General features: G+C 44.3%; 2 protein-coding genes and 1 long non-coding RNA gene across 6 annotated transcripts in view; 1 reads left to right on the forward strand and 2 right to left on the reverse strand.

Moving 5' to 3' along the window:
- Positions 1–198: 198 nt before the first annotated feature.
- SUDS3 (SDS3 homolog, SIN3A corepressor complex component) lies at positions 199–20,795 on the reverse strand. The gene is made up of 12 exons (XM_015878348.2): positions 20,545–20,795; positions 18,862–18,931; positions 17,435–17,490; positions 17,266–17,337; positions 15,520–15,539; positions 14,817–14,973; positions 12,019–12,114; positions 10,358–10,419; positions 9,473–9,494; positions 8,629–8,734; positions 5,129–5,213; positions 199–2,002 (listed from the first exon to the last, which is right to left on the reverse strand). The coding sequence occupies exons 1-12, from the start codon at positions 20,708–20,710 to the stop codon at positions 1,904–1,906; spliced, it is 1,011 nt and encodes a 336-aa protein (XP_015733834.1). The 5' UTR covers positions 20,711–20,795; the 3' UTR covers positions 199–1,903.
- A 1,692-nt stretch (positions 20,796–22,487) lies between these two features.
- LOC107321268 lies at positions 22,488–25,810 on the reverse strand. 2 transcript variants are annotated; one of them, XR_001558523.2, is made up of 2 exons: positions 24,682–25,810; positions 22,488–23,609 (listed from the first exon to the last, which is right to left on the reverse strand). It is a non-coding gene; the product is annotated as an uncharacterized LOC107321268 (long non-coding RNA). The 2 variants fall into 2 exon arrangements; XR_004309067.1 differs by lacking the exon at positions 24,682–25,810 and adding an exon at positions 24,257–24,382.
- TAOK3 (TAO kinase 3) overlaps positions 24,469–26,136 on the forward strand; it is a 61,404-nt gene continuing 59,736 nt past the window's right edge. For all 3 annotated transcript variants that reach the window (XM_015878006.2, XM_015878004.2, XM_015878003.2), the window contains exon 1: positions 24,469–24,573. The gene's annotated coding sequence lies outside the window, so the exon portion shown is untranslated. The remainder of the gene's footprint in view (positions 24,574–26,136) is intronic.

Consider the following 26,136-nt stretch of genomic DNA (forward strand, 5'->3'; position numbering starts at 1 on the left):
ATTGCACCAACCCTATGAGAACTGCTGCACTTCCAGGCTTCTACCAATACCTTTAAAGGCAACACTACAGAAGAACAGAGATCATCTGCTGTTAGCAGGTCAGCAAGGTATCCTCCCAAAACCCCACCACATTTTCAGCTACTTCCCCCAATGTATGTGCGTTCATAGTACGATGAAAGTAGGAAAAAAATCCTGCTATTTACTTAATGCTTTTTATTATAAGAACTATGATGATCACTTTAAGGCTTAGTGACAAATCCTGTTCGGTACATGATCACCTTATATAAAAACCTGTCACGCACACAGAGAATGTTAAGTTATATTAAGGATGCTGTTAACTTGACAAAATACAGCCTGCTGCGTTCCACGCCTATCTCTGCAGCAAAGATGGCACATTTTTAAGGGTGGGAAGCAGCAACATCCTCCTTTCCCCACCAGAAGTCCAGATGTAGCTGAATTTCTAAGTACAGCAAATATATGTGAGGTCCTTCAGTCAAAAACACAACGCATCAGCTCAGCCATAACACTCCACTCCGGATCCACGTACATACATCAGTTACTGGGATGTGACTGCCACCCAACTGCAGCAAGTAAAAGAAATTGAAACCGTCATTTAAAACACTCTATTTATCCAGATATGAAACAGGCTAGACTGATGCTGAACATGAAGGCAGCTGAAAAGCTAAAACAAAAGACAGCTCACGAAGCAAGAGAGAGGGGAAGGCAGAAATTACAACTTTTTGACCAGTAATCAGGAGGAACACAGATTCTGATTTGCACAGAAGCTGAAGATCTCACAGTGATGCCAATGGGCTGCGTAGTTCCTGCTAATGAAATCACACACGGTATTGGGGTGCTTTCAGCCATCAGGAAGACTGAGAAGAAGGAATGCCAGTCAGATCCTTAAACAGATCCTTAAGGGTGTTAATACAAACAATATAATCTCTTGAACATTTTTACCCCTCGTGGTTTTGGAGGGTAAGTGTAAAAATCCAGCATCATCTCCAGTAATTAAAACACCCTTCAAAGGGAAACGTATGTACAATGCTTTGGGGAAAGATGGGTTTAGGTGAATGCTAAAAGCACGCTAAGGCAGCTTTCCACTCTGTACCAAACTTGTAGTCTTTGTATGTGCAAAGTCCAGTTAACCAAGCCTTTGTTTAATCCTCATCTGCCTACTCCAGGGAATCTAGGTATAAGACATACTCTTTGCTTGTTCACTGAAAAGCTTTTTAATGTGAAGAGAAATGAAAGCTCTGGATTAGCCATGTGTGACTGCTTAGCTATATTAAAATCAACTTGATTTTCAGCACTTGCTAAACTAATCAGACTGTCCCAAAAAAGCCTCAGCACTCAAGCCCTTAAGCAGTTCATCCAGTAAGCTGATGCTGTATACCAGATATTACAGATGCACTCCTCAGCTGCAGCTGAACCTTGGCAGGATTCATCTCCTTTTGCCCAACATCCTCAGCCTTGAAAGGTATCAAAGCCAAAAAGAACAACCAGCCTCGGGTCTTGACAAGTTTCTTCCATTGGTCTGATTCAAAACACAAACATTATGCTGTCCTCAACATACAAGTCCAATCTGTGCACCACGAAACAACGATGAAGAAAAGTATGATGCAAATCTTCTTAAATAGTCATCCAAAATAGATATTATTAAAAAAAAAGAAGCATACAGCAGCCTGATGCAAAGTCCAGAAACAGTCCAGAGCAGTGTTTGTGTATCACCAAGACTTCAAGACTACTGGGGATAACGTGGTCAGTCACAAACTGTCTCATAAGAGGTTATGACATTCTGCTTCTAAGATGAGAGCGAACAGACTGCCATTCCCCAGTAGAGGTTTCTCTATTGGTTTTAATAAAAAAAACAAGAAAAGAAGGAGCAGGGAGGAGCATACAGTCACGCTGCTGATCGCCGACGAATCACAAAAACACCTCGCTGCAGCTGTCCCAGATAGATCCTCATTTTTGTGCTGTCACTGGTTTTCCTCACCCAGATCTGCAGGAGAGAGAGATAGGTGGGGGGGAAAAAAAAGGGAAAAATCCCACTGTAAGTAACACGCAGCCAAATATGCCAGATGTTCTTACTGAGAGATCTGAACGCCTCTGTTATTCAGGGTGCACGATGCTTTGGTTAATTCCTTTTCCCTTCCCACATCAGTTTTCTGCTAACACTTCTGACTCCACCACTTCAACTCTCCGCTCAAAACAGTCATCAAGAATAATTACCCTTCCCAAGCTTCATCAAGAAAGCAAAGTTTCCTTCTGCTCTCACCAGAACCCTGCCATTAAGCCTTACCTAATCAAAAATAAGGCCCTCTAGATCCACAGATCATAAAAATAATCTATCCTGGGATTTGCTCAGACAAGTAACTGTTAACCAAGTGAAAAGCTCACTCAGATTCTGTTCAGTGAAGCATTTCTCACCATTTATTATACAATTGTATCTGAAGATAAAAAAGCCTCCTTTTAAAATACCTGCGTGGAAGTATTCGTGTGGCTTGCAGATATACAGCACATTTCAAAGGACAAATTACTTTCCACAGAAGCAGCCTTTTCAGTGAATTTTGATAAATGAAAATCATTTTTAGGACAAATAACAGAGAAGTTTGGACCCAAATTATTGTAGTGTAAAAAAAAAATCAAATCTGAGCAAATTTCCTCTTCCTATTATTATTTAAATGCATTTAAAATGACCAAATATATACACAGAAAATGCAAGTTTTCCAGCTCCAAGTCAAAGAATACTTTAGGACAGAGCCCAGCATTTCCCACTGCAAGGGGCTGGAAAGTCAGTGTCAGAAAGTAATTTCTCCCTAACTGTTTTTCTAGCTACCATGAGCTCCAGGTCTAACGTGGTCTATTGATTTAACTATTACTTTAATTACAATCTGACCTCACTACAGATGTCCTCGGTATAAAATAAATTGAATATTTGCCTTCGGTTATTTCCCTGGAGGAATTAAAATCTACCTTCTCTGAAACCATCCCTGTGGTGACACTCCCAGTGTCTGGTGGGCTTCTCTAACCAAAATGATTCATCCAACTGCAAACTGAGCGCCTACATGGAACAGTGAACAGGTGCAGAGTTTCACATTCCATCAGAATACAATGGGATGGTACGCTGCCCCATCAAAGTGAACTGCTTCGTTAAGCTTCATTTAGGAGGAACAAGCAAAAGCCATTTTCAGAGACCACAACAGTAGAATTAGCCCTAAAACGTGCCATGTGATTAAGGAGAATAAAAGAATGGAGACATTCTGAACTTAAAACTGATGTTTTAGACACCAAATGTATTCAGAAATCAGAACACATCTATGAATTCTGAAGAACCAAAGGACAAGCTGAATAGAAACAGCTGTGCTCTTCTCTTATTTGATTCCTATTTTGTAAAGGAAAAGTTTACTCCTTTTTCCAACTTGCATCAAACTGGACTTGTCGAATAAATCCCAGGAAGGAAACCCCTTCCTGTACCCACTTAAGAGGTTCTTGCTGTCAGAATGCAGAAGTTGAACTAAAAGTCTGGCCAACGATTTCCACCAATGCAGAAGTTTGACTCAGTTTCCAAGGAAACCACGTGGAGTTCTTACTTATTTTCAGTAGGATCATCACAGCTGTGAGTGCTGGAGAGGCCGACAGGCAATTCCAGAAGTCAAGACCTTCTTTTCTCCAGCCACGCAGAAGCCATTTTATGCCATAATATTATGTTCCTTAGTTAAGGCTTCTTACTTTGAAGTTTACAGACACGCTGGTGGGGAGACAACCCACAGAAGCACCTTTAGTACAGCTGCTTTGAACTGACCTGACTTCCATTAGAAAAGCTATCGAATTATGAACTGATGTGACTTCCAAGTGCTACAAAATGATGACTGCAGTCTACCACTGGGGATCTCAAGATGAGGTTTGCCTTCTTGCTCCTAACTTGGTGCAGGACTCCATGAGACCATAGCTGGGCAGCTCCGTTTGAATGAGCAATGAAAACTGAGGAGCACAGAGCACTCCTAAGGACACATTTCAGTATTCCGCTTTGATCTCTTTTGCTTTTGTACTGTTGTGATGGCCCATTGCAGGAAAACTAACTGCCATGCCTTCTCCCAGCCTCCTTCAGAGAAAAAAACAAAACCTACAGTGTCACTTTAAAGTGAAATACATTCAATAAGCAGCAGATTGCATTTTCCTCAGGTTTCAGGTAAGCTGCTACCGAAAGATTAAGAGTTTTATTGTTCTAAGTTGATAGTAATAACTTTAATCAAATTAGCAGTACTGCATTTGTAATGTGTTTGTTAGCATGCAACTACTTCATCTCAGCCATTGAGCATAACTGCTACAGCAAGAACAGTTGTGATACAAAGCTAATCCCACATGCAACTCATTTTGTTGAGAGTGAAGTAGTTGCCCTTAACTGCCGAACCAAATTAAAGCTACTTTATTGCCTGATTGAAGAGAACTGCATTCAAGTCTATTGTTTCTTTCCTCAAAGTGCTACCAGTCTGCGCTCGAGAAATAAAACGCTCTCGTTGCCCAGTCGCTCAAACAGTCAGATTACTTTGCAACGAGATTCACATCAATCTTCAGCACACATCTCCCTCTTCACCTGCTTCTCTAAGTCTCTATCATTAGCCAACAGGAAATTGCCTCTGACAAATGACTCACCCCCTCTATCTCCCACAGAGGTGATGAATGATGCCAGCACACTTTACAATATACATACTCAGGTTAGCAGGAAGATTTTCTCCCCTCAGAGGAACTAAATTTGGTGACAATGTTTGTCCTTATTCTCTCCTGGCAACCCGATGGGATTTACTTCTATTTTGCATTAATAGGCTGCATGTTCTTTTAGTACCGCAAATGGAACTTTCCAATGCAGCATCAAAAGGATGCAATGTGACAGCTCTTCTCACTCTTCCTGCCTGCCAAAATACCACTTGCAAAACGTAGTATCATTCTTTAGAGACACAGGAAGCCTGAAGAAGATGTGTCAATTCAGTGTCATCCTATATTCAGCTTCTTTATACACTAAACAATCAGAGCTATTCTGAAAGCAGCCCATTCTCTTAGTCCCCAGCAAACAGCTGTCTACCTGCCTAAAGCAACCCACAGTTGTGAGCAAGGAGAAGCCCACTACCTCGTTGGCGCCCACAGAACTGATGACACAGCTGATCTTAGTGTTCTCTTTAGACTCCAGGTAAATGGCCTGGCTCTTGTGATACCTGCAAAAATTAAAGAAAGATAACACATGAAACCCTCAGTCATCTAGAGACTGCAGAAGTAAACAATAACAAGACTGATAAAGTCAGGATTCTGCAAGCATTTGGGTAGAATAAATATCAAGTCATTTTTCTTCCTTCCACACCGTTTTCCCCATCTTTGCAACACAGTTGTGATCTGATCCTCCACACACGCCTGGCATTTAAATGCAGCTTCAGAATGCATGAAGCTCTCTCAGTTTGAATTCAATTCTCAAAGCAGATTTCTTAAAACAGATTTCATATCTGAAAGAGGCAGGGGCAGAGCATCAAGACACAAGATAAGACACAGATTCACAATCAGCCCATGCTTCAATAGCTAGCCAAAGCAGCCTTCCACACTTCAGACCCCAGCTCCACATTATGCATGATAAAACCATACAGAGCAAATTAGATCCTCCAGGATTATTCCCATTTCCCCCCCACCCAAATATAAAATAATCAGTAGAGCGCTGGCACAACACCAGACGTGAAGTGCACTCAACCCAGCTGTGCAGTCTGCTGTTTTAACAGACCTTAAACTTCTAACACCACCTGATTTGGTGAAAATACCAGAAATTACATCAAAGTGATAAGTAACTGACTCTAAAAAGCAATGTGTATCTGCAGTAAGTAGAAGTGTCTGGGCATATTTTTCACTTTTAGATCATGTTTTAGTCATGCTGTGTACTTTTCTCAGGGCCTTTGTATGAAAGGAAATAAGAAGCCAAACCGAATTGCTGGGTTTTGTGGCGTTGCCTTCTTCACCCTCACCAGCTTCTGGTAAGTACTGCAAAGTTTGCTACACAGAACTTCCACCTTCACCCTAATCAAGATGTGCTTCATATTTGACAGGGAAATCCACATTGCAGAATCAGCAGAGATTCTTTCAGTAACTACTCAGCATGCAAATCCCCGCAGTCTGATTGGCTGCCAAAACACACATCATTTGCATAAGCTTTACAGTTATTTCTACAACAACCATACTGTAAATATGGAAGTCATCCAATAGCTTATTCCACGATCTCTCTCTACTGGCTCATGTGCTCAGAATTTTCACATTTCTTGCCAGTAACAAAAATGATAGCGTTGGCTTTCAGTGCTCCTATAGTACTAATTACCAAAGGGCTGGGCAAAGTAATCACAAATCCAACCCTGCAACCTTCCCACACTTGTGCCCAACCATTATTCTTTCTCTCTCATTTTAACAAGATGGATATCAGTAGGATCCAGGGCAATGCAAGAGCAGCAGTGATACAAGCCAAGAATGGCAGTTTATTGAGCCCAGATGACCATTAATTGATATAAGGGAAACTGTATAAGCTATTCCAAACCAGACCTCGCTGTGATAAGATAGGAATACCAGGCCAGAAGCATCTTAGCATGGCATGCTGTGAGTGCTTAAGCAATAAGAATTGACCATCTAGGTGCAATCAGAGTGCAGGAGATACTAATGAACACTCTGAGTGCAATCAGTGCAGGCACAGACACTGAAATAATTTCTCACTCAAAGCTTTCAATTATCAGTGAACTCCAAAGACAATGACACGCATGAAGCTGCTGCCCACCAGTAGATTTATGTTAACTACAGACAGAAAAGGTAAGAGAGTAAGTTAGTTTGAGAAGTCCTCAATGAAACAGAGCTGAGCTGCCACACGCTCCAGGCATGCAGGGATACATGTCAACAGAAGCAATCTGGTGAACCTCAGTAACCTCAGCCCTTTGCTGAGCTTATGTACCTGCAGGGGAACAAAAGGCATAGAATTCAACAGGAAAAGAGCTGAGAAAAAAAAAAACTGCAATGGAATTTAAGTGCAAAAGCATCTGACAAATCTTGCTTTTGCAATAAGTAAGATGTCCCAGTATGACAAGTGAGACAAGCAGAAATAATTTCCCTTCCTGCTACAAATTGCTTTGCTAAAAGGCTGGGATTTTCAACTGCAGCAGAAGATGGAAAGAAATCACTGCACTGCTGTGTGAAGGCAAAGCTAAAAGCAAAATGACAAGATGGTGAACCATGGTTTAGGATGTGGGGGAGAGCGTGGAATCAACACAAGGACAAAAACCCTGAAAGTCTGATTCCACATCCTGAAATTCCCTACACAGTCTCTGCTTTGGAAATATGATTTTATAAATGCCTCTGCAAGACCTTGGGGGGCCTTTACTATCCTTAACCATTCACTACTTTAAGCTAATGGTCCTTTCACAGCTTCTTCCGGACACAGAAAAAGCAGCCACTCCTGAGCTCTCACATTTACTTCTGGAGCAGGTACACCAATATCTGTCCTCCTTCATATGCAGCACAACAGTAATGGGCACAGTTAAAGATCCTAAGGAACTGTTTATTCCTCTCAATGTAACCTACAGGACAGTAGCTCTACACAAAACTAAAGTTCTGAGAGCATCTGTGAAGTGACAAGCAGCCTCTTTGTGTCTGGTTTGTGCTTCAAGAAGTTTAAGCTCCAGGCAGCAGCTTTTAGCAGAGTTGCATACACTGAATCCTCAATGAAACAGCACTACCAGAAGACAAGCAAAAGGAAAAACAGATGACCAACAGCACACGATGCTGCTGCTTAGACAACAAATCCAAAACTTACTTTTAGTATGAAAATTACAACCTCGTCTCATTTTTTTGAGCCAACAGAGTAGGCTACAGACGAGCATGCTGCTTGGAAATGGCTTTCTGCTTAAGAAGAATGAGATTGCCTCCTTGATTATCTCATTTTGCATGTCTCCGATTAAGACCTACTAATAAATTTTACACAGAAATCTTATTTTCTTTCCATTTTGTGAGGCTTCCACAGCTAAACACCCATAAAACTTAAAGAGCTATATCCAATCAGCAATTCTGAAGCTGCCTCTCCTGCGTTGGATCCGATCTTTCAAGGTTATTAGGATTTGTTATCAGAAATTTGTCATCGTGCTTATCTGGTGCACATTTCTTCTGCCACCTCGTGGAACAAAGAGTTGTTACTACAAAGCAGAGCACGTGGACTGTGAACACTGTTGGCAACAGCTGTACCTGCAATCACTGAACTCCCATATCTTAGCTGACCAGCTTCAATGCTACTCCAAACTGCAGCCAATGGCAGCTCTCTTACATGAGATTAGATTTGACAAAACTATTTCCCAAGTGTCACAGTGCACAATTTCTTTTTTCTATGGAGTCATTTGTAAGTCCCCATGCTAGTAGTTACTCCAGAAAGTCTATGAGGTCTGAACACTCCATTATCGCTCATTTACAAAAGCCATAATGATTAATTCTTGGAGGACGGAGCTAATGACTGCTCAAAAACGTTTCACCCCCGGATTCCTTAATAAAGTGATTTCTCTCTGCAGTCATTTTCACTTCACAAAACAAGGCTCAGAATGATTAAAATAGAAATTTACCATGTCTTACCATCTTTTATCATAGTAGAGTTTTCCATCTTCTATCCGGGCCTCAAACCGCTGCGCTGGAGACTCAGCTGGTGTAGCTGGGAGGTGTTCAGGGGAGGAAGGAGAGACTGAGTGGAGAGAAGAGACCATTTAAAGATTAGCATATGTCCACCATGCAGCAGCACATCTGCCTGCAGAATCATTTAACATGGCTGCATTAAGCAAAAATAAGCACAGAAAGCTACAAATTCAGATATCCTTTAGAAAGATACTTTCTGTTGGGATGACTAATTCAACCTTGGCCTTGCTTACTTAAATTGTAACATCTACTGAATAGATCAAGCAACCAAAGTATGTACAGGCAGGTGATAAACACTGCATCCTTGGATTCATTTTACTTCTAATTCATAATGTACTAATAGAATAGGGTCAGGATTACTTCAGCATGATAGTACCTGTATCTTGAAGTGAAGCGTAGAGATACACCTAGAGAGCTAAACCCACAAAGCTGGAAATTACTACTAATTACTCTGCCTACTTTACAAAGACATGTCCAGACACATATGAATACAGAGAAAGAAAGTCTTGCTACGCAGCCACATTGACCCATGTTGTCAGTGGTCTCTCATTGCCCAAATGCTTCACACACCTGAAGGATACATACTGCTGCCTCCCCATCCCCAAACTTCCTAAGAGATTATGAGACTCCACAGGGCACCCCTTAGCCACAGTAACCACACAAAGAACAGCAATTACTCAGTCAAAACAATCACACAACCAAATTACCCAGTCAAGAAGTCTACCATATAAATCTCTGTCCAAAACAACATGGTTGTGAACAAGTTCCAGTGTCACTGCGAACTCACCTGGTCTCTTGGGTGATTTAAGCTGCATGGAAAGAGAACAGAGAAAGCGTGAGGGATCTGACAATGACCAAGGATGTAATAACTTTAGATGTGGTCTTTCTTCCCATACTCTAAATGGTTGTATTATTTTTTTTTTAATTAAAGGGTACAGTTAAGTGGCATAACAAAACCAGAACACTGTGCCATAAGCAGCTAGAGGTGCAGATCATCTCATAATACTTCAGGGCCAGAAACTGATATTTTTCAGAGCATTCTGACTGTCCACCAAACCAAATCCATCCGACACGCTCCATTCTCTGAGTATGGCATACCCTGAGAGCAGCTGGATCAAACACAGAATGTAGATCATTAGCAAGACTTCTACAGCTGCCACAAAAGGCATGCTCCATTAACATCATCAAAAGCCTTAATGAGCAGCCCCTAATATGAGAAATCGCATAAGCCTTAAAGCAGTTAGCAAGGATAATCACATCTAGAAGAAGCTGAACAATAAATAAACACACTGTACCCTACCCCGTTCACTGAAGCACTGCAAGATTGGGGAGAAAAAAGAAAAGCCCCCAAAGGCTTGGAACAGAGGCTGGGATCTCAAAGAAAACAGTGCTACCATCTGTTCAGCCATGCAGGGGAAGACAAGAACACGGTAAGATAGCTTATCATTTGGTTCCAACAAAAGGTAACGCTGTTAGGCAGCAGTCATTTTAATTAGGTTAATTAAACATACCAAAATAGAAGGGAGGAGATACCCTCTTGCTAAATCTTATCTTGTGTTACTTCAGAAAGCCTACTGGGATGAAACAGCCCCACATCTCAGAAAGGAACATAGGACAGAGAGCTCTGCTCTTCTTTAAAATAAAGAAATATAACTCAAGCCAGAATCCCTACCTTATTTAGGGTTCTCAGGTCCTCCATTATTTGCTCATCCGTCAACAAGTAATTCAGCTGAGGTATCCAGAATTAAGGTTCTCTAAAGCTCTTGACAAGGCTAAAAATTAAAGGTCGATGATATTTCACTTTACAGAAACCTTCTGGGTTATGCTTAGTGAAATTGCATCAGATTTTAATAAGGGCATTATACTTTTTTATCATACAATTAATGCAAGTCAGCCCCCACAAAGCCTCATATTATTAGCAGCAAGCACTACAATATCTCTTTAGCTTATTCACTTAAAACCATCCATGAACAACCTTTAGCACGCTGACATTTAGTGGAGGCATCAAACAAGGAGCATTTCCAGTGCTTTTCAGCTTGCGTTGCCGTACAGAACAATCTGTGAGCTGCAGCACAACAGACTTCCTTGAAATCCTGTAAAATGAAGCTGAATGCCACCCAGAGCTAGGACAAAAAAAGAAGTCAGCACTTCACGACTCAATAGGAAGGAATAGAGACAGGAACAAGAAGAAAAATCCACAAAACCTTGAGAAAAATCAACCTAAACAAAGCAGGCAGCACAACACACACCTTTACGTGGATGAGGATGAAATAACATCACACCACTCAACTGAAAACTATCTCTGAAACCAAAACATCAGAAGACAAATCAGTGCATTATAGAGCCCAACAGTCATTTTGCAAAGCTTCACTATGGTCGTGTTTGCAATGAAACGTGCTTATTTCAGGTGAGATATGGACCATAATACACACACACACACACAGGAACAGTGAACAATCTCCAAGTAAAAAGAGGTTAATTAAAACTGGAGATGCTCGTGGCCATCCTGCATGAACCCCAGTAGTTCATGGTTTGATACTGCCTACAGAAAACATGAGTCACTCAGGAGCTGCAAGGTGAGTTTGTTAATCTGACCCAAGCAAAACAAGTTGGGAATCCAATAATAAACTGCTGCAGAGCAAATATCATTGTTTTCCTTTCCAGGTGGATTTAATATACACAGAATGAAGGACCCAACATCACATATTTCCAGAAGTAAACAGCAAGGTAGGAGCAGAAGGATCATCTGTGTGTGTTTTTTGGTTTTTTTGTGTTATATAAAAACAAGATTTAAAAGGAAAATCTAATTCAGAGCACAAATCTGGTTTCTTGCTTTCGCTACGCATCTTTTCACATTAGATATCCGAAGCCTTTATCAGAAATGGAAAACAGTTTGATATGACAAATATGATCTTACTGGCAAATGTTTTGTCACATCCTGAAATGAGAAAAGCTGTGGTTCATGGAAAAAGTCATTTCCTATCTATGGAATCAATTGCCTCAACATTCATGTATAACGGCCTGTTAAAATTACCCTTTGTGAAGAAACTGCCAGAAGAATTGAAACCAGTCTCCATGCCAAAAAAAGTCACCCACATTATCACATGACACTGCAGAGTTTAACTTATTATCTCCATAGATCAGCTGTACACTATTTGTTAATCACACCATATGCATAACCAATTGTACTTGGGTATTTCCTACATTAAATCCTGATTCCAGCACCTCATATCTTTCTTTTTCCTACATGCAACAGCAGTGATGCACTCCGCCTTGCAGGCAGCATGCTGACTTCAAATACAAAAGCCCTCCAATGTTTCTGCAGAAGGATATCAGGGGCAGGTTTCCTCCTCTTGTCTGGGATGGGAACTGGATCGTTTGGTCGTCGCCTCAGTTTCCTTGTCATGATAGGCTTCACTTCCATAGAATCTGTAGAGAAATGAAGTTGGAAAGCTGATGGGGCCAGTGGGAGAAGAGTAAGAATCAGTAATTTCTACAGAGGGCACAAGGAAAACAATGTTATCTCTATCACTCAGAAAACAGGATCTTCCTCACGACAGCTTCTAGCATCCAAGCTGGAACTGCTGACAGTGAATATGAGCTCTCCTTTATACTAGGCCACTGCTGAACAACAGTGTTGTGATGCCATGGTTACAGCTTTCATTGTCTGCAAGTGGCACAGCTGCTTGGGGGCACTCAGCATCTCCCTCAGGTACAGGTAACTGCAGCACAGCAGTGCTATGATGGCTCAAACATTTCTCTCATGCTAACACCACATATCTGTGTCTAAACAGACCTCTTAGATGGAGTTATCTGCTAATAAAACTTGAATAGGTAGCAGCACATAAGGCATCAGCTACAGATCAACCATTCTTTCTCACATCTTCAGGTTGGAACACTAAGCAGCACAGTTAGCACATTCGAGATGGAGACTGACACCCATCTTTGTGATTCTTGAGATTTGTGATAACTTGAAGCCATTTTCTAAGAGCTGCTAAAGCTCTTAGACCAACAGATTTCACAATGAAACACAAGCTTACATGAGCCTTAACAGGTGAGAACCACACAAGGTGGTGCTCCAGGAGGCAGCGGCTACAACCTACTGAAACTGCAAGGAAGTCCCAATGCTCACAAACCAGCCTGCTACTCATCAGGTTGCCAACCTGCATTCTTGCACACATTGAGCTCCTCTGTAGGTTTTAGAAATCACTGAGTGCACACACGTTCCATTGTGCTTCTTTCTCAGCCTGCAGTATGCATTCATGATGAATTCTGCTACTTCTAAAGGAATCAAATTGCATTTCTGCTGGTCTGGAAGGAGGGAGATAAGAGAGGCCTAGCACACACACATAGAATGAAATGCTTCTCCACAGTTACTTACACACCTTTTACCAGAGCTGTGCCTGATGAAACAGCTCATCTCTTCAGGACACACAAGAGTGGGGGGAGATATTTCCCAGTGGAGAATTAATTTGGTCCCCAAATCAGACACATTACCCCTGAATAGCTCTTTTTACACCTCCTCAGTCTCCCTTTCACTCTGCAAATCCCAACCCTGACATTAACAGCTGTGCTGCCTGCTGATGGAGACACTGGATTCCTTCAGACCCTTAGAACAGCGGCGTGCAGATTTACAAAGGCAAGATCTACTCAGACCTTGATTCCCCAATGAAGATCTAATTGCAGGATTAGCACTGTATGCTGGCTTAGCAGCGAGGAAGCCCAGACTAACAATAACAAAGTTAAGGCAAAGGCACAGAGTTGGTAAGATCAGAAAGACCCATAAAAACAATCTAAAAGCAAATAAACAACCAGCACAAGATGTTTTCCAGACCAGACAAGCCCTAACGGGTTTGTACATCACCAGCAGCACTTAAGCCTGTACGAACAGGTTCTATTTCTCATTTCTGAGCACCAATTAAATTATTAGCTTACATAACGCTTGCAGATGCTAAGAAAGATGTAAAGGTCTAATTCATGGACAGACCTCAGCAACACATCAGCTGTTCGTAACACGTGGGAGTTGCTTCTTGTAAAGAAATCAGATCAGACCTTTGGTTCTGAACCAGAGCAACACAACCTGTGAAGGAGTCCTATCAGCCCTATCACTCCTCTGCTGACAAGGCACCCAAGGGCTTCATAAGAGAAACACGTCCATTTAATGCTCATTTTCCAGAGTCTGGACACAAATGCAGCTAACTGAAATCAATCTGTGCTACCAGCTTTAAGTAGAACATTTTAACCCTTGTTGTTTACCTTCCTTTAGCTTCTTAACCATCTGCACTATTTAAAAACTGGTACCACTGGTCAGGTCAATATTGTGGCACTTCTCAATAGTTTTACTTCTGCAGGAACTTAAAGAAGCCCTTTTTGCCTGTATATAGAGTAGGACACCATGAAAATATATCAGCCTAGTGAAAAAATACCAACATACGGTAGGCATTCTCCAGAATTCTGTAACAAAAATGATTAAAATGCATTGGTTCCAACTGCCATCCCAATTCAGGGAAATTATCATAGAATGGTAGAACCTTTTGAGTTGGAAGGGACCTTTAAAGATCACCTAGTCCAACTCCCCTGCAATGAATAGGGACATCTACAGCTCAATCAGGTGCTCAGAGCCCAGCTTGATCTTGAATGTCTCCAAGGGGATTCTAACCACAGGGAAAGCCATGGTACATGCAGTGAGTCAACTAATGAATTTTGTTCAATCTAACTTAAGAAATATTGTTCTACAACAGTATCTCAAAAATCCATTTTAAAAAGAAGCTACAAATCCAAACACATGAGATTAACTTTCAGGAACGAGCCAGCACCATTTTATCAAGTCTAGAAATCACAGGAACTCAGTATCTGCTTTTTAGAGAGGAGAAAAAATGAACAAGAAAGCTTCTGCACTCTGTTCCTTTGTCAACACTGCTTTGATTTACATGTTAATAATGCAGGTAGCTGAATTTTATCATGAACTACATTCTATGAACTAAAAGACCACCAATTTGTGATCCACATCAGTTGATGTTTGGGATGTTTTAAGGTCAAGCAGTTTGTATAAACCAGCATGGCTTTTTTAAACTCTTTTTTTCTAAGCAGGGGTGAAACGGGGAAGAAAAAATGACAGATCTCTTTTTTACCTCCTGTTAATTCCATGGTTAACTTTTCATTCTCAATCATCTTCTTCTTCTCTTCCAACTCTGCAATCAAATTTTCCTTAAGCTCAATTTTCTTATCTTCAAACTCCTTTGCTGCTGCCTTCTTTTCCTTGACATAATTCTTTTCCACCTGATCTGTCTAATGCAAATCAAAAGATAAAAGAGTTAGCTAAAGAACCAATATCTCAAGTCAATGACTTGGCAACACCTCCTCTCAACTGCTCTGCTTTCATTAGCTCTTCTGTTCAAAGCTATGGCCACTTCTGCAGATTATCAGCATCTAAATAATACAACACAAAACCACCTGAGATGACTAAGGAAGCAGAACTGTTATCAGCAAAAGAATTAATTCCTTTCAAACACACTTTAACGGTGCATACCCTATCAAGTCTCTAACAGAAAGCTCTTCACATTTATCATGTACCACCCCATCTAAGCTCAAACAAGCTTTTTAAACAACCAAACACACAAGTAGCATACAGCAAGTCAAGAAAACGTGTATACTTAATTTTCTTTTTAATGACAGCCTGGAAGTTACTGTAGGCAACACAACAGTATTCTGTACTTAACTGTAATGATACCAAAGGGGGAAACAAAAAGTGAGAAAAAGAGCTGGTTGATGAAGCTGCAGGTTTAACCCCTCCCACTTACTTAATATGTATTGTGATAAATTAAGAGTACTCACTTCCAGCTGGAGGAACAGTTCTGAAAGACAAGACAGACCCAACTTAGTAACTTAATTCACGTTTTCTACAGCTATTCAATCACATTTGCAAACCTTACACAGGAGTAAACCAGTCTTTTCAGCTCAACTACTGCTTCCATCAATATCAAGTATATAATCCACCCTTCTTCCAGTCATATATCAATTCTAGATACAAATTTCCCAGATAGAAGCTTGAAACACATAGCTGGAAACACATGGTTGGCCAAAATGGACAGGGTAGACCAATACTATGAATCCCAGCAATGATTCCTTCAGAAATAATATTGCAGCAGTTTGATTCATCTATTTAACACCAAGTGCCTGATTTCAGGCTGCTTATGCCTGAGAAATTAGCAGCTTTCTTGCCTGTTATCACTTTCTAAATCGCTGTAAAAGGTAAGATAGATAGCCAAGATTGAAATTAAACCTTTTGTTTGAAAAGGCCTCTATATCCTCAGCAAGGAAGGTTGCCTGGTCTAATATTAAACATGGAAGTTGGTGGTCCCACCTGTGGCAGGGGGGTTTGAGCTTGATAATCCTTAAGGTCCCTTCTAACCTAAGCCATTCTATGATTCTATGTGTATTTCCATTACAGACATAATCACATGCAGACAAATCTAAGCTGCTGCATTAATACTTGGATTCTCAAAAAAAATAAATAAAAAACACAACAGGAAAGCAGAACAAAAAACTGCACTCAACATGGGAGGAATCAATGCAAAAGCCCATTCCTGTAACAGTAGGCAGTCAGGTTTTTATCCTAATTCATAACTAAGCACAATCTGCCCTCCTCTGGAAGAAAGGTGCTGCTGCAACACTCTCCTGGCCAGCCAGGGATACAACTTAACAGTTAATTTTACAGCAACATCCCATTATCACTAGACTGCCACTCTAATGTACAGTAATTTCATCTCAGAAGATGAATTTCTGCTTGCAAGAAGCAGCTCAAAGCAGCTCAACTTACATAAACTCATCAAGCAAATCTTTTACTATCACAAAGTCTTTCAGAAGACAGCTCGCATTACTGAAAGGCTGCTGTGTATTTGACATCATACAACTGCTCTGACTTATTTCACAGTATAATGGGATGTATCTGACTTTTCTATAAGAGGTTGTTGCTTCAGTATCTAAGATTCAAAACTACTGGAAAGAGAACAGGAAGGAAAGCAAGCAGACAGATCTGATTTCCAAGCTGTATCTCTGCGTTAACACAATAAAGGCTCTCAGAAAGGCACTTTAAAATGAACTTGGGCCCTCACTTTGGAAACACAGCCAAAAGATGTGGGCAGCCCATTCAGTGTCACGGCTGTAAGCAGACACATTTGCAGGAGCAAATCCTCTATATTCATCGTTCTCAAGCACATAAGAGATTTCCGAGAAAGCAGGCAGTCCTAAGGGGTCAGACAAGATGCACAAAAGAACAAGCCAATGTGGAAGACTGTAGGCATAACGGCAGATATAAATGAAACACTTTCATTTGTGCCATTTTGCAATAGCTAAACATTGTTTAGTAAACACTGCAAACAACACTGATGGAGGGGTGGGTGTTTTCAAGGTAGATTCCATTACGTTTCATAAACTCAATAACAACCACACCCCACCCTCAGAGCACAGAATCCCTTTGCTCCAACACTTCAGTGCTGAGTTACCTTCATGTTTCTTCAGGTGTAACAAAAACTGTAACGCAAAGGCATACGCAGCACCTTTGAAAGAAACACAGCTTACCAGCATTTCGTATCCTTTCTTTGTACTGCTGGTCCAACTTTTTCATTCTTTTCTGATATTCCTGAAGAGTACCTAAAAACAAATAGTCAGTTTCAATGGCAATTATATTTTCCTTCATATTCAGTTTCCTCAGAGTGCCGTAAAACACAAACACTCCTTCAAAACTTACCTTCCTGCAGCTGCTGCAACTGTCTTTTAAGAGATGCCAGTTTGTCCTGATACATCCTGCAAAGACAGAGACCTTTACATTGAGAAACAAGCAAATTATTTGTATCACCACCTGCTTCGGTTACAGCGTGCTTACACTGAATTAGAAACTTTTCAGAAGAACTTCAGGAAACAAACAGGATAAATACCCTTTTACTATGTGAAATTGGTAATCACAGCCTGAACCTCTGATTAACCAGCTGAGGCAAGTGTTGGGTCAGCTGTGGGAGCACAGGTGAGAGTAATTTAGCTGTACTCCTGGAAGGGTTGGAGCTTGACTCCACCTCCTCTAGACCTCATTTAAGGGCTGACCACCACTAAGGCAGCATCTCTTGGAGATCGCTCCTTGGTGGAGATTACCTCAGCAGTTCCCAGCAGACCAAAGGCTTCCATGTAGGTGAGTTTTTCCTGTAAATAACCTTTTAGGTATTTACTACCATCTTTTCATTATTGTCACCATACATCCTACAAATGAGACATCCTCCTGTCTAAAAGAAACTGCCAGCTCATCAGTTTTACGATGCATTCCTGTCAATCATTTCCTTAAGAGTTCAGCAAAAACATGACTTACGTCATTTACCTTAAACACGGAAAACTACAGTGATACTTAGACCTACAGACACCAAAAACCTTGCAATAGTGTCAGTGCAATAGTGTCATCCTGCCACTTTATCATGTCTCAATATTTGTCTCACTTTCCTACTGATAAAACAGAAGGCATTTCCTCACATAGCCCTTAACATTCTGCATATACACATATACACGAAATATATGTGTGTCTACATTTTACGTACACATATAAAACTCCCCAGCACACACACCATAAGAAAAAGGCAAACCCAAAACTAAAACCAAAGTCTATTCCTATTGCTGTCTTAGACTTGCATTTCCTTTCTCACGTATCTGTGGTTTAACATACACCAACTCTTCCTGACCTGTGTGAAAAACCACACTGTTGCCAGTAAACGAACATGAAAAGCTGCAAATACATCTTAAGGTAAAAATAAGCTACCTCAAGTCTCCAAAAAGTTAACTCTCCCTGGACAAGACTGGCATTCAGCTGCTTAAGTAATTTTCACAGACATCTTGCTTTTTGCTTGGCTTGTATCAAGCAGATTCTTTCTTTTCTTTAAAGGATCTGCCTGCAGAGGGATTCATCCGCAGCAAAACTGAGCTGCTGTGTGTTTCTTTGTTCAGAACATTGCTTTGCTTCGTGAACTGAGAAGAAATATGATTATGCGTGCTATTACATTGAGCTACATTTCTTTTAACCCAAATCTTGGTCCAAAGCACTGCAGAGCTTTATACAAAAACAAGACATCCTCCCCCAGCCCCCCTAAAAGGGCAGCAAAAACACTACCTCACTTTTCATTAGAATGGGCTACTTACTGTTCTTTCATTTCTACAAAGTCTTCCTCCTCGTGCTTTGCCAGATCAGTCTCGCTAGCATCCTCGGTATCTAAATGAGGTAAAGAATGACTTGTTAAAACTAAGCAGGATTAAAAGAACATAGGAAAGCACTAAAAAACCCCACACTTGGGCAAATACGCAGCCAGACTGGCAACTGGAGAAATGAGTTCAGAACCAACTCGAAACATCTCTTCCTTGACACCAATTATCCCATGTAAGGCCACCAGCAGATTTACAACATAGCTTCTACCACGTTTAAGCAGCACTGACCCAAGACACTCCACTAATCTCTTCCCATTAGTCTCATAACTCTAAAGTGAGGTGGTAATACAATCTTAAGACCCTGACATTTCCCAAGCTGCTGCTTAGAGCTTTAGAGCTTCACCCAGGAAACAATGACTGAAGGAGCTCTGATTAAGAATGCCTTTGTATCTTGACCTGAAACACAGCAAATAGAGAGCACTATGGTAGATGCTGTCATGGTTTACCACAGAGGTTGCACTTAATATAACAAATTTCTTGCTATAATCTGAAGCTGACCTCTCAGCTACACACTGAAATACTTTATCGTTCTCATAAAGCAAAGACAAGTACTAATATACAGATAGACCCAATCTTACACACAGATAATAAAAGCTATAAAATAAAGCAGTATTGCACTGCTAGCTTTTAGCTACTCCTATGCAGCTCTCCTTGCTTGTGTAGCCAAGGGTGAATTTCCTTTCCTCTCTAAGGGTTCAGCTTCTCCAGGCTGGAGTTATGGCAGACAAAGTACAGCTGCACAGCCTGAACTACAGCTACACCTCCCACATACGGACAAAAGTATCAATCTTAACAAAAGATCTGCAAAAGGCTGTGAATAAACACCTTAAACTGGTTTTTTACACTAAGATAAAATTCAACACAGAGATATAACTTAACTTTTGACTAAAAAAGAAACACTTTGGCATGTAGGACACCAAAAAGCTATCCCATACCTACTTTATTTGTAAATACCTACTTTATTTGATGCAACTGGCATCACATATGCTGCCACCTCTCATGGGGACCTGCAGGTGCGGCTCCAGCTCCTTGTTCAGAGGCACACTGACATGTCATGACAGCAGAGTGGGGCTGACTCCTGTCCACTCTGACACCATATACTGTCCCTGTGCTGTTCCTGATCTCCCTTACATGTCATTTTACGCATCCTGTACACCAGGATACTCTGGATTTTACTTCAGCTCCCTCTTTTCCTTTGTTTTCATGGTCCCGCTACAAAGCCCACTGCCTTCTACCACCTTCTTGGTCCCTAATTCTTACAGATCTGCCCTTCCATCCTCCTCCTACCCCTTCGCACCACAGAAACACCAGCCTTCACCAGCACTTCTTTCCCTCCTGCCCTAATTACAACCCCCAGACACCCAAAATCCCACCTCCTCAGCGCTCTCCTCATTCTGACTTCACCAATCGGGAAACCCAGCCCAATTCCACCCTCCAACACTTCTTTAGTTCTTTTCTCTTTTAACCCTTCCACATGAAGCTCCAGAGATATGACGAAAGAGCTGTTGATTCCAAAGCACGTTCCCACAGCTCGGAGCCCACCCCACCTCGCTTCTACCCCCCTCCCAAGGAGCGCAGCGGCCTACACGTCCCCTCAAGGCCTCCCCCAGCGCTACTCACCCTCATCGGAGTCTCGGGCCCGAGCGCTCCGCTCTCCATCCTCCTCCTCGGCGCTCTCCAGCTCCTCCTCTTCGTAGTACTCGGGGCCGGGGGGCATGGCGGGGGCAGGTGCCCCGGGTGGGGTGGGTGCGGGCGGAGCAGCGGACACCAGCCCGGCCGCGCTCATGGCGGCGGGACGGGATCAAACGAGACGCGGCTCCGCTGGGCGCTCTGGCAACAGCGCCAGGACCCGCGCGCCACTTCCGCTTCCGGCCGCACCGAGCCGCTGCCGGATGGACGCTGCAGGCAAACGGCGCGGCCACCTAACAGGGGGCCTGATGGGGGCGCTGGGTTTGACTGCGGGTCACGGGTTCGAGGCCCGGGCACGGCGTTGCTCCGTGGGACCCGGGTTCGAGCCCCGCGCACGGCAGCACAGGAATGGAGAGTCGGAGCTCTTTGCCGCTGTTAACACTTTTTGTTTTTGCACTTGGGCCAGAAGAACCCCAGGCACCTGTACAGGCTGGGAGGAGTGGTCCTTGAGAGCAGCTCGGCAGAGATAGACCTGGGGGTCCTGATGGATGAAAAACTCAACATGAGCCAGCAGTGCGCTCTGGCAGCCCGGAAAGCAAATGGGATCCTGGGCTCCATCAGGAGAGGGGTGGTCAGCAGGGATAGGGAGGTGATCGTCCCTCTCTACTCTGCTCTTGTGAGGCCCCATCTGGAGTACTGTGACCTGGTGTGGAGCCCTCAGTACAAAAAAGACATGGAGATTTTGTGAAGGGTCCAGAGGAGGGACAGGAAGATGATCAGGGGGCTGGAGCACCTCCCCTATGAGGACAGGCTGAGGGAGTTGGGTTTGTTCAGCCTGGAGAAGAGAAGGTTGCGGGGTGACCTCATTGCAGCCTTTCAGTACCTGAAGGGAACTTACTGCCAGGAGGGGAGTAAACTCTTGGAAAGGGCTGATAATAGCAGGACACGGGGAAATGGTTTTAAGTGAAAAGAGGGAAGATTTAGGTTGGATGTTAGGGGGAAGTTCTTCACTAGGAGAGTGGTTAGTCCTGGAACAGGCTGCCCAAGGAGGTTGTGGATGCCCCGTCCTTGGAGGTGTTCAAGGCCAGGTTGGACGGGGCCCTGGGCAACCTGATCTAGTAAAGGTGTATGTTTGGTGGCCCTGCCAGGCAGGGGGTTGGAACTACATGATCCTTGAGGTCCCTTCCAACCCGGGTCATTCTGTGATTCTGTGAGCTATGGAGAGGCACTTTGGCACGTCCTGCCACCAGCTGCTATCACCGACACTGTAACAACGTGCCCAGCAGTGCTGCTGTCCCTGCCCCAGTGGGAGCGGGCTGATCCAGTGCTTGCACAGCTTCCCTCCATGCACAAGAGCCTTCCTTGTTCCTCATTGCTTTCATCACACGGCTCCATGCCAATCAATTGCAGCTTTACTGAGATAAGCATCCAAACCTGCTGCAGGTTCCTCCCAGCAGTCGCAGACAGGTTACCTTCCAGCAGGACACTGCAAGATCTGCAGGACCGAGATGTGCATCCCGCAGTGAGATTCACCATGTTAAATGCGTGACCATTATGAGCATGAAAAAGCCTCGTGCTGCTCTTTCAGGCCCTTTCCCACAGCTTCACGTCACCTGGGAGGCACAGACTGATCAGTCCTTTAGCAGAGCTGTGCTGATTGCTCACCTGGACATTCCCCAGATGCTTGTTGACTCACTGATACACCACAAACAGCTGACCAAGGAGAAGGAAATACAACAAAGTTGGTTTCACTTAAGGACTAAACTCAAGATGACCGCAGCGCTGTTTAAAACTAGTTAACCCAGGGGGCAGCAGGTCATACCCCGCTCATAGAACTGCAGTAGCGCAGCACGTGCACTTTGCTTTTCAGTAGTTCATCCCAAAGATCTGTTTGCACTGACTGGCAATTTTTAACCTAGGACACCCACACAAAGCACGGCTCAAACCCTTTTATGTAAGTAAATATTGCCTCTTACAGGAGACGAGGCTGAACATCAGCAGCTCCCAGATCTCCATGTCCCACCGGGGGGCACTCGACTTGGCACACCAGCAGTGTAAGCGTTAGAGCCGCTCACCCCCCCTTGCTGCCAGCTACATCGGTGCCAGAGCCATCTGCATCTGCACGAGCAATCCTTCCGCAGGGCTCTGCCTGATGTAGAAGAGCTGACAGGGCAGCGTGTGGCCACAGGGTGAACAGGAAAGGGTGCGGTGGCTGCTGCTCCATCCCAGGAGCTGCACCGCTGGGGCCATGCTTGGACTGCCCAGATCACTTCCCCATCTTCACACAGCTGCAGAATTAGAAACAGCATGCTGGCTTAAGCCCCAATTTATTCTCCATTTCCTTCCTGTATCTCTTCCATGTGTCCACACAGTTCACCCATCGGCTCCTCAGTCAGCCTTGCTCGTGCTGCTGTGGACAGCGATTGGGTAAACGAGCTGGGGCTGCCCTTCCTTCCAAGGTTAATTCAACTCACATTACACTGCCTCAGCACTTTCTGTTTGTCTGAAGCAAATTTACCCTTTAGGAGAAGCTTGCACACAAAGGGCAGGTGCATCCACTAATGCGAGGGCACAGAGGAATCCTTTGAACAGGAGGAGCTGGGTACAGGGAACGAGTAAGAAACCGGATAGAGTTGCTGATGCAAAACGTTCTGAGCTCATTCTGTGGTCAAAACTGGAATCTCACTCTCTGCTTGCTCTCTCCACACCAATCCCTCATGTTTAATATTAGCCTTCTGGAGACACCCAATACTGTCATCTCTCAGGCATCCAGTGGGAACCCAAGGGAGGAGGTTCAGCTTGAAGGAATGCCATGTTTCCCTTACAAATGCTTAAAGAAACTTAACTATCTACGCCCCAAAGAGCTATCAGGGAAAGTTCAGACTCCTTTGTCGAGCTGTTGTTCTTGGCTCATGTCTTCATAAACTGTTTTTCTCATCACAACTCGCTGTCTGACATACATCCACTCCGTCTGAAGGAAGGTCTCTGCATCCTGCTTGGTCAGCAGCAGCTATTTGCAAAGCAGCTGACACACGAGTCAGTGTTGTTTTTCTTTCCTTTTGGAAGAAATGGAAGAGGAAGATGGTTGTAAATAGAGAGCACAGCAAGATGCTTCTTATATGAAACAGATAACCAGAAAACCCTTGATATCAGCCCTCATAGAGCAGAACACAGGTAAGGCCTGAGCCATGTTGCTTCCAAGTCTCCACAGCTTTAGTTCCAAATGGCTGCACCACTAAAGCTTCTCCCCCTCCAAGGCCTTTCCTCTTCAGGTTGTGTTATCTTTCAGCCCCACAGCTCCCCTTCCTGATGCAGCCCACCCTTACCAAGGCTTTACCACACACAGCAGCTGCTGCAAGTCCCACAGCCACTCAGTGATGGGCCGTGAAAGGCCTCTTGTACACCTGAACCTGTGGCGAGCATGAAGCCACCTACACACAACTGATCCCCCTGCAGGGTTGGGCCTATAAGCCCCTATAAGCCTGAACCACCCCCCAACCCCCTTACAGGTCTGCCTTTCCTTTACACACACACAGTGGCCCAGAGCCCCCCCTCCTCACACACCTCACCCCTTACATCCCCCTCCTCTCACACACACCTTCCCCCACAGACCCCCCATCCCTCGCACCCCCCCAGGGGAATCAATCGCCCGCCGATCCCCGCCGCCCCCTTCATCCCTCCGGCCGGGGCTGCGCAGGCGAACCAATGGAACTCCGAGCTCTCCCAGCGCTCAATGGCCGAGTCTCCCTCATCTCGGGCCGGGCCGCTCAGCCGAGCGCCGATGCCATTACCCCCATATACACACACACACACACATATACACGCCTTATTCCCTCCCGCGGCGGCAGGGCGGCGAGCCGAGCGCCGAGCGATTGGCCTCGCCTGGCAGCAGGGAGCCGCGCCCCGGGCGGCGGCGGGGCCGTGGCAGGAAGCGGCGGGGCCGGCCCGGCCCTCCCCCCCCGCCCGCCGCCTGCTGCCCGCTCCGCGAGGACGTGGCCCGCAGCCGCCGGCCGGTACCAGGTGAGAGGCGGCGGGACGGGGGTCGGGGCTGCTACAGCGGGAAGTTCGGCGGGGAGAGCCCGGCAGGCTCCGTGCCTCTGCTATACCGCTGTTATACTGCTGTTATACCGGTGTTATAGCGCTGCCCGGCTCCGGTGTGTGTGGAGATCCGCGTCCCGTCCCGTCCCGCTGTGTCCGTGCGGTCGCTGTTGGCGGAGGGGATCGCTCTGCTCAGCTCTCAAACTTTGTTTCCTAACGTCTGACAGCTCCCGCTGCTCCGTGCAGCCGCCGCCAGGCTGCGGGCTGCGCTGCCCGCATCGCTCCGTGCTGCCCGTCAGCTCGGTGTGCGCTGTTTGCACCGCGGTGACTCGTGTCCGGCAGCGCACAGCCCGGCCGAGGATGGAGGGAGAACACGGGCTGCTCCGCTCCCCTCCGCCCAACCCCGGCCGGGTTCTTTCACGTTCTCTTTTTGGGGGGTGGGGAAAGCAGCCCCAGAGCTGTCACACTTATTATTTCCACGCTACTTCCTTATTTGAAGGCCGTCGATCTGAGCAGGGTGATTTGATTGCCTTTGGCTGAGCAATGAACACGCGATTGCGTTGCTGCTGTTTCCGAGGGGTGGCTGTGTGTCCTCCTCACTCTGCCCCTCTTATCGCTCTGGGCAATCACCGAGCTTCGCTTTCTTTCTGATTCATTTGTTAAGAGCTGCTCTCATACGTGTGCGTCGCCTGCGGGTGAACCGTGGGTATCTTAAGGGAGAAATAAGGGAATCTCTCTCCCCATGTAACCCCTCACTGGTAGCAGACATTCAGGCTTCTCGTTTCGATCTGCCGTGGCCGCATCTCAGCGCACAGAACTTGATTGTATGGCACACAGCGCCTGAAATCATCATCGGGGTTTGCATGTCAGGAGCTGTAATCTGCGTGAAGCTCAGCTCCTAATGAATGAGGAGGAAAGTTGAAGTAGAAATTAAAGTCAATTGGTGGGGTGTGGTCTTCCATCTCCGGAGCTATTGAAGGATGTTGGAGGGATCTGCTTGTTGGTTGTGGTGCCGTGGGAGCTCTCACTGACTCTTCCTAAAGCCCCAGTGCAGTGTTAAAGGATCACACTTCCAACGTGACCTGTAGTTCTTATTCTCTTGAACCATCCAACCACTCTTTCGTTTGTCAGATATATTAAAGACGCCTTTAAGGATCAGTAGCTTTCTGCTCTCAGATTTGCCAAAGCCGGGAGTGCTGCTGCTACCGATATAGTGATAGATATGAAGATATATAGTGAGCTCAAAGTGAGTTTGGAAGGGCTTCTGTCTTTGTGTCCTGGCAGAGCTTGTCATACTGAGTCTGGTGAAAGGATGTGTTGGATTTGGGCATTTTGGAAGCTTTTATGTTTATAGGCTCCTCCTGGTGTTCACTTGCTGGACTTTCCCTAAGAAATAGTTTAATTTGTAGGGACAGGGAAATTTCACATTTAATATAGGGAGCTTACAAAACAAGTTTGTCCGAGTTGTTAATGAAGCAAGCACTTGTTCCCTTGAACAGGTAATAGCTTGATGTTGATGTAATTACAGTTTTTCCCCACCCTGAA

The sequence above is a fragment of the Coturnix japonica genome, chromosome 15 (genome assembly GCF_001577835.2).
Source record: "Coturnix japonica isolate 7356 chromosome 15, Coturnix japonica 2.1, whole genome shotgun sequence".
Classification (NCBI taxonomy): Eukaryota; Metazoa; Chordata; class Aves; order Galliformes; family Phasianidae; genus Coturnix; species Coturnix japonica.

Bases quoted from the DNA above. Each gene is read 5' to 3' on its own strand.
- SUDS3 (XM_015878348.2), bottom strand. From the start codon at position 20,710: ATGAGCGCGGCCGGGCTGGTGTCCGCTGCTCCGCCCGCACCCACCCCA. The intron at 10,420-12,018 runs ATATCCTTCTGC...AATTCTGGATAC, and splicing joins GAGGAGGAAACCTGCCCCTG to CTCAGCTGAATTACTTGTTG. The intron at 8,735-9,472 runs GTGAGTTCGCAG...CTCTCCACTCAG, and splicing joins TAAATCACCCAAGAGACCAG to TCTCTCCTTCCTCCCCTGAA.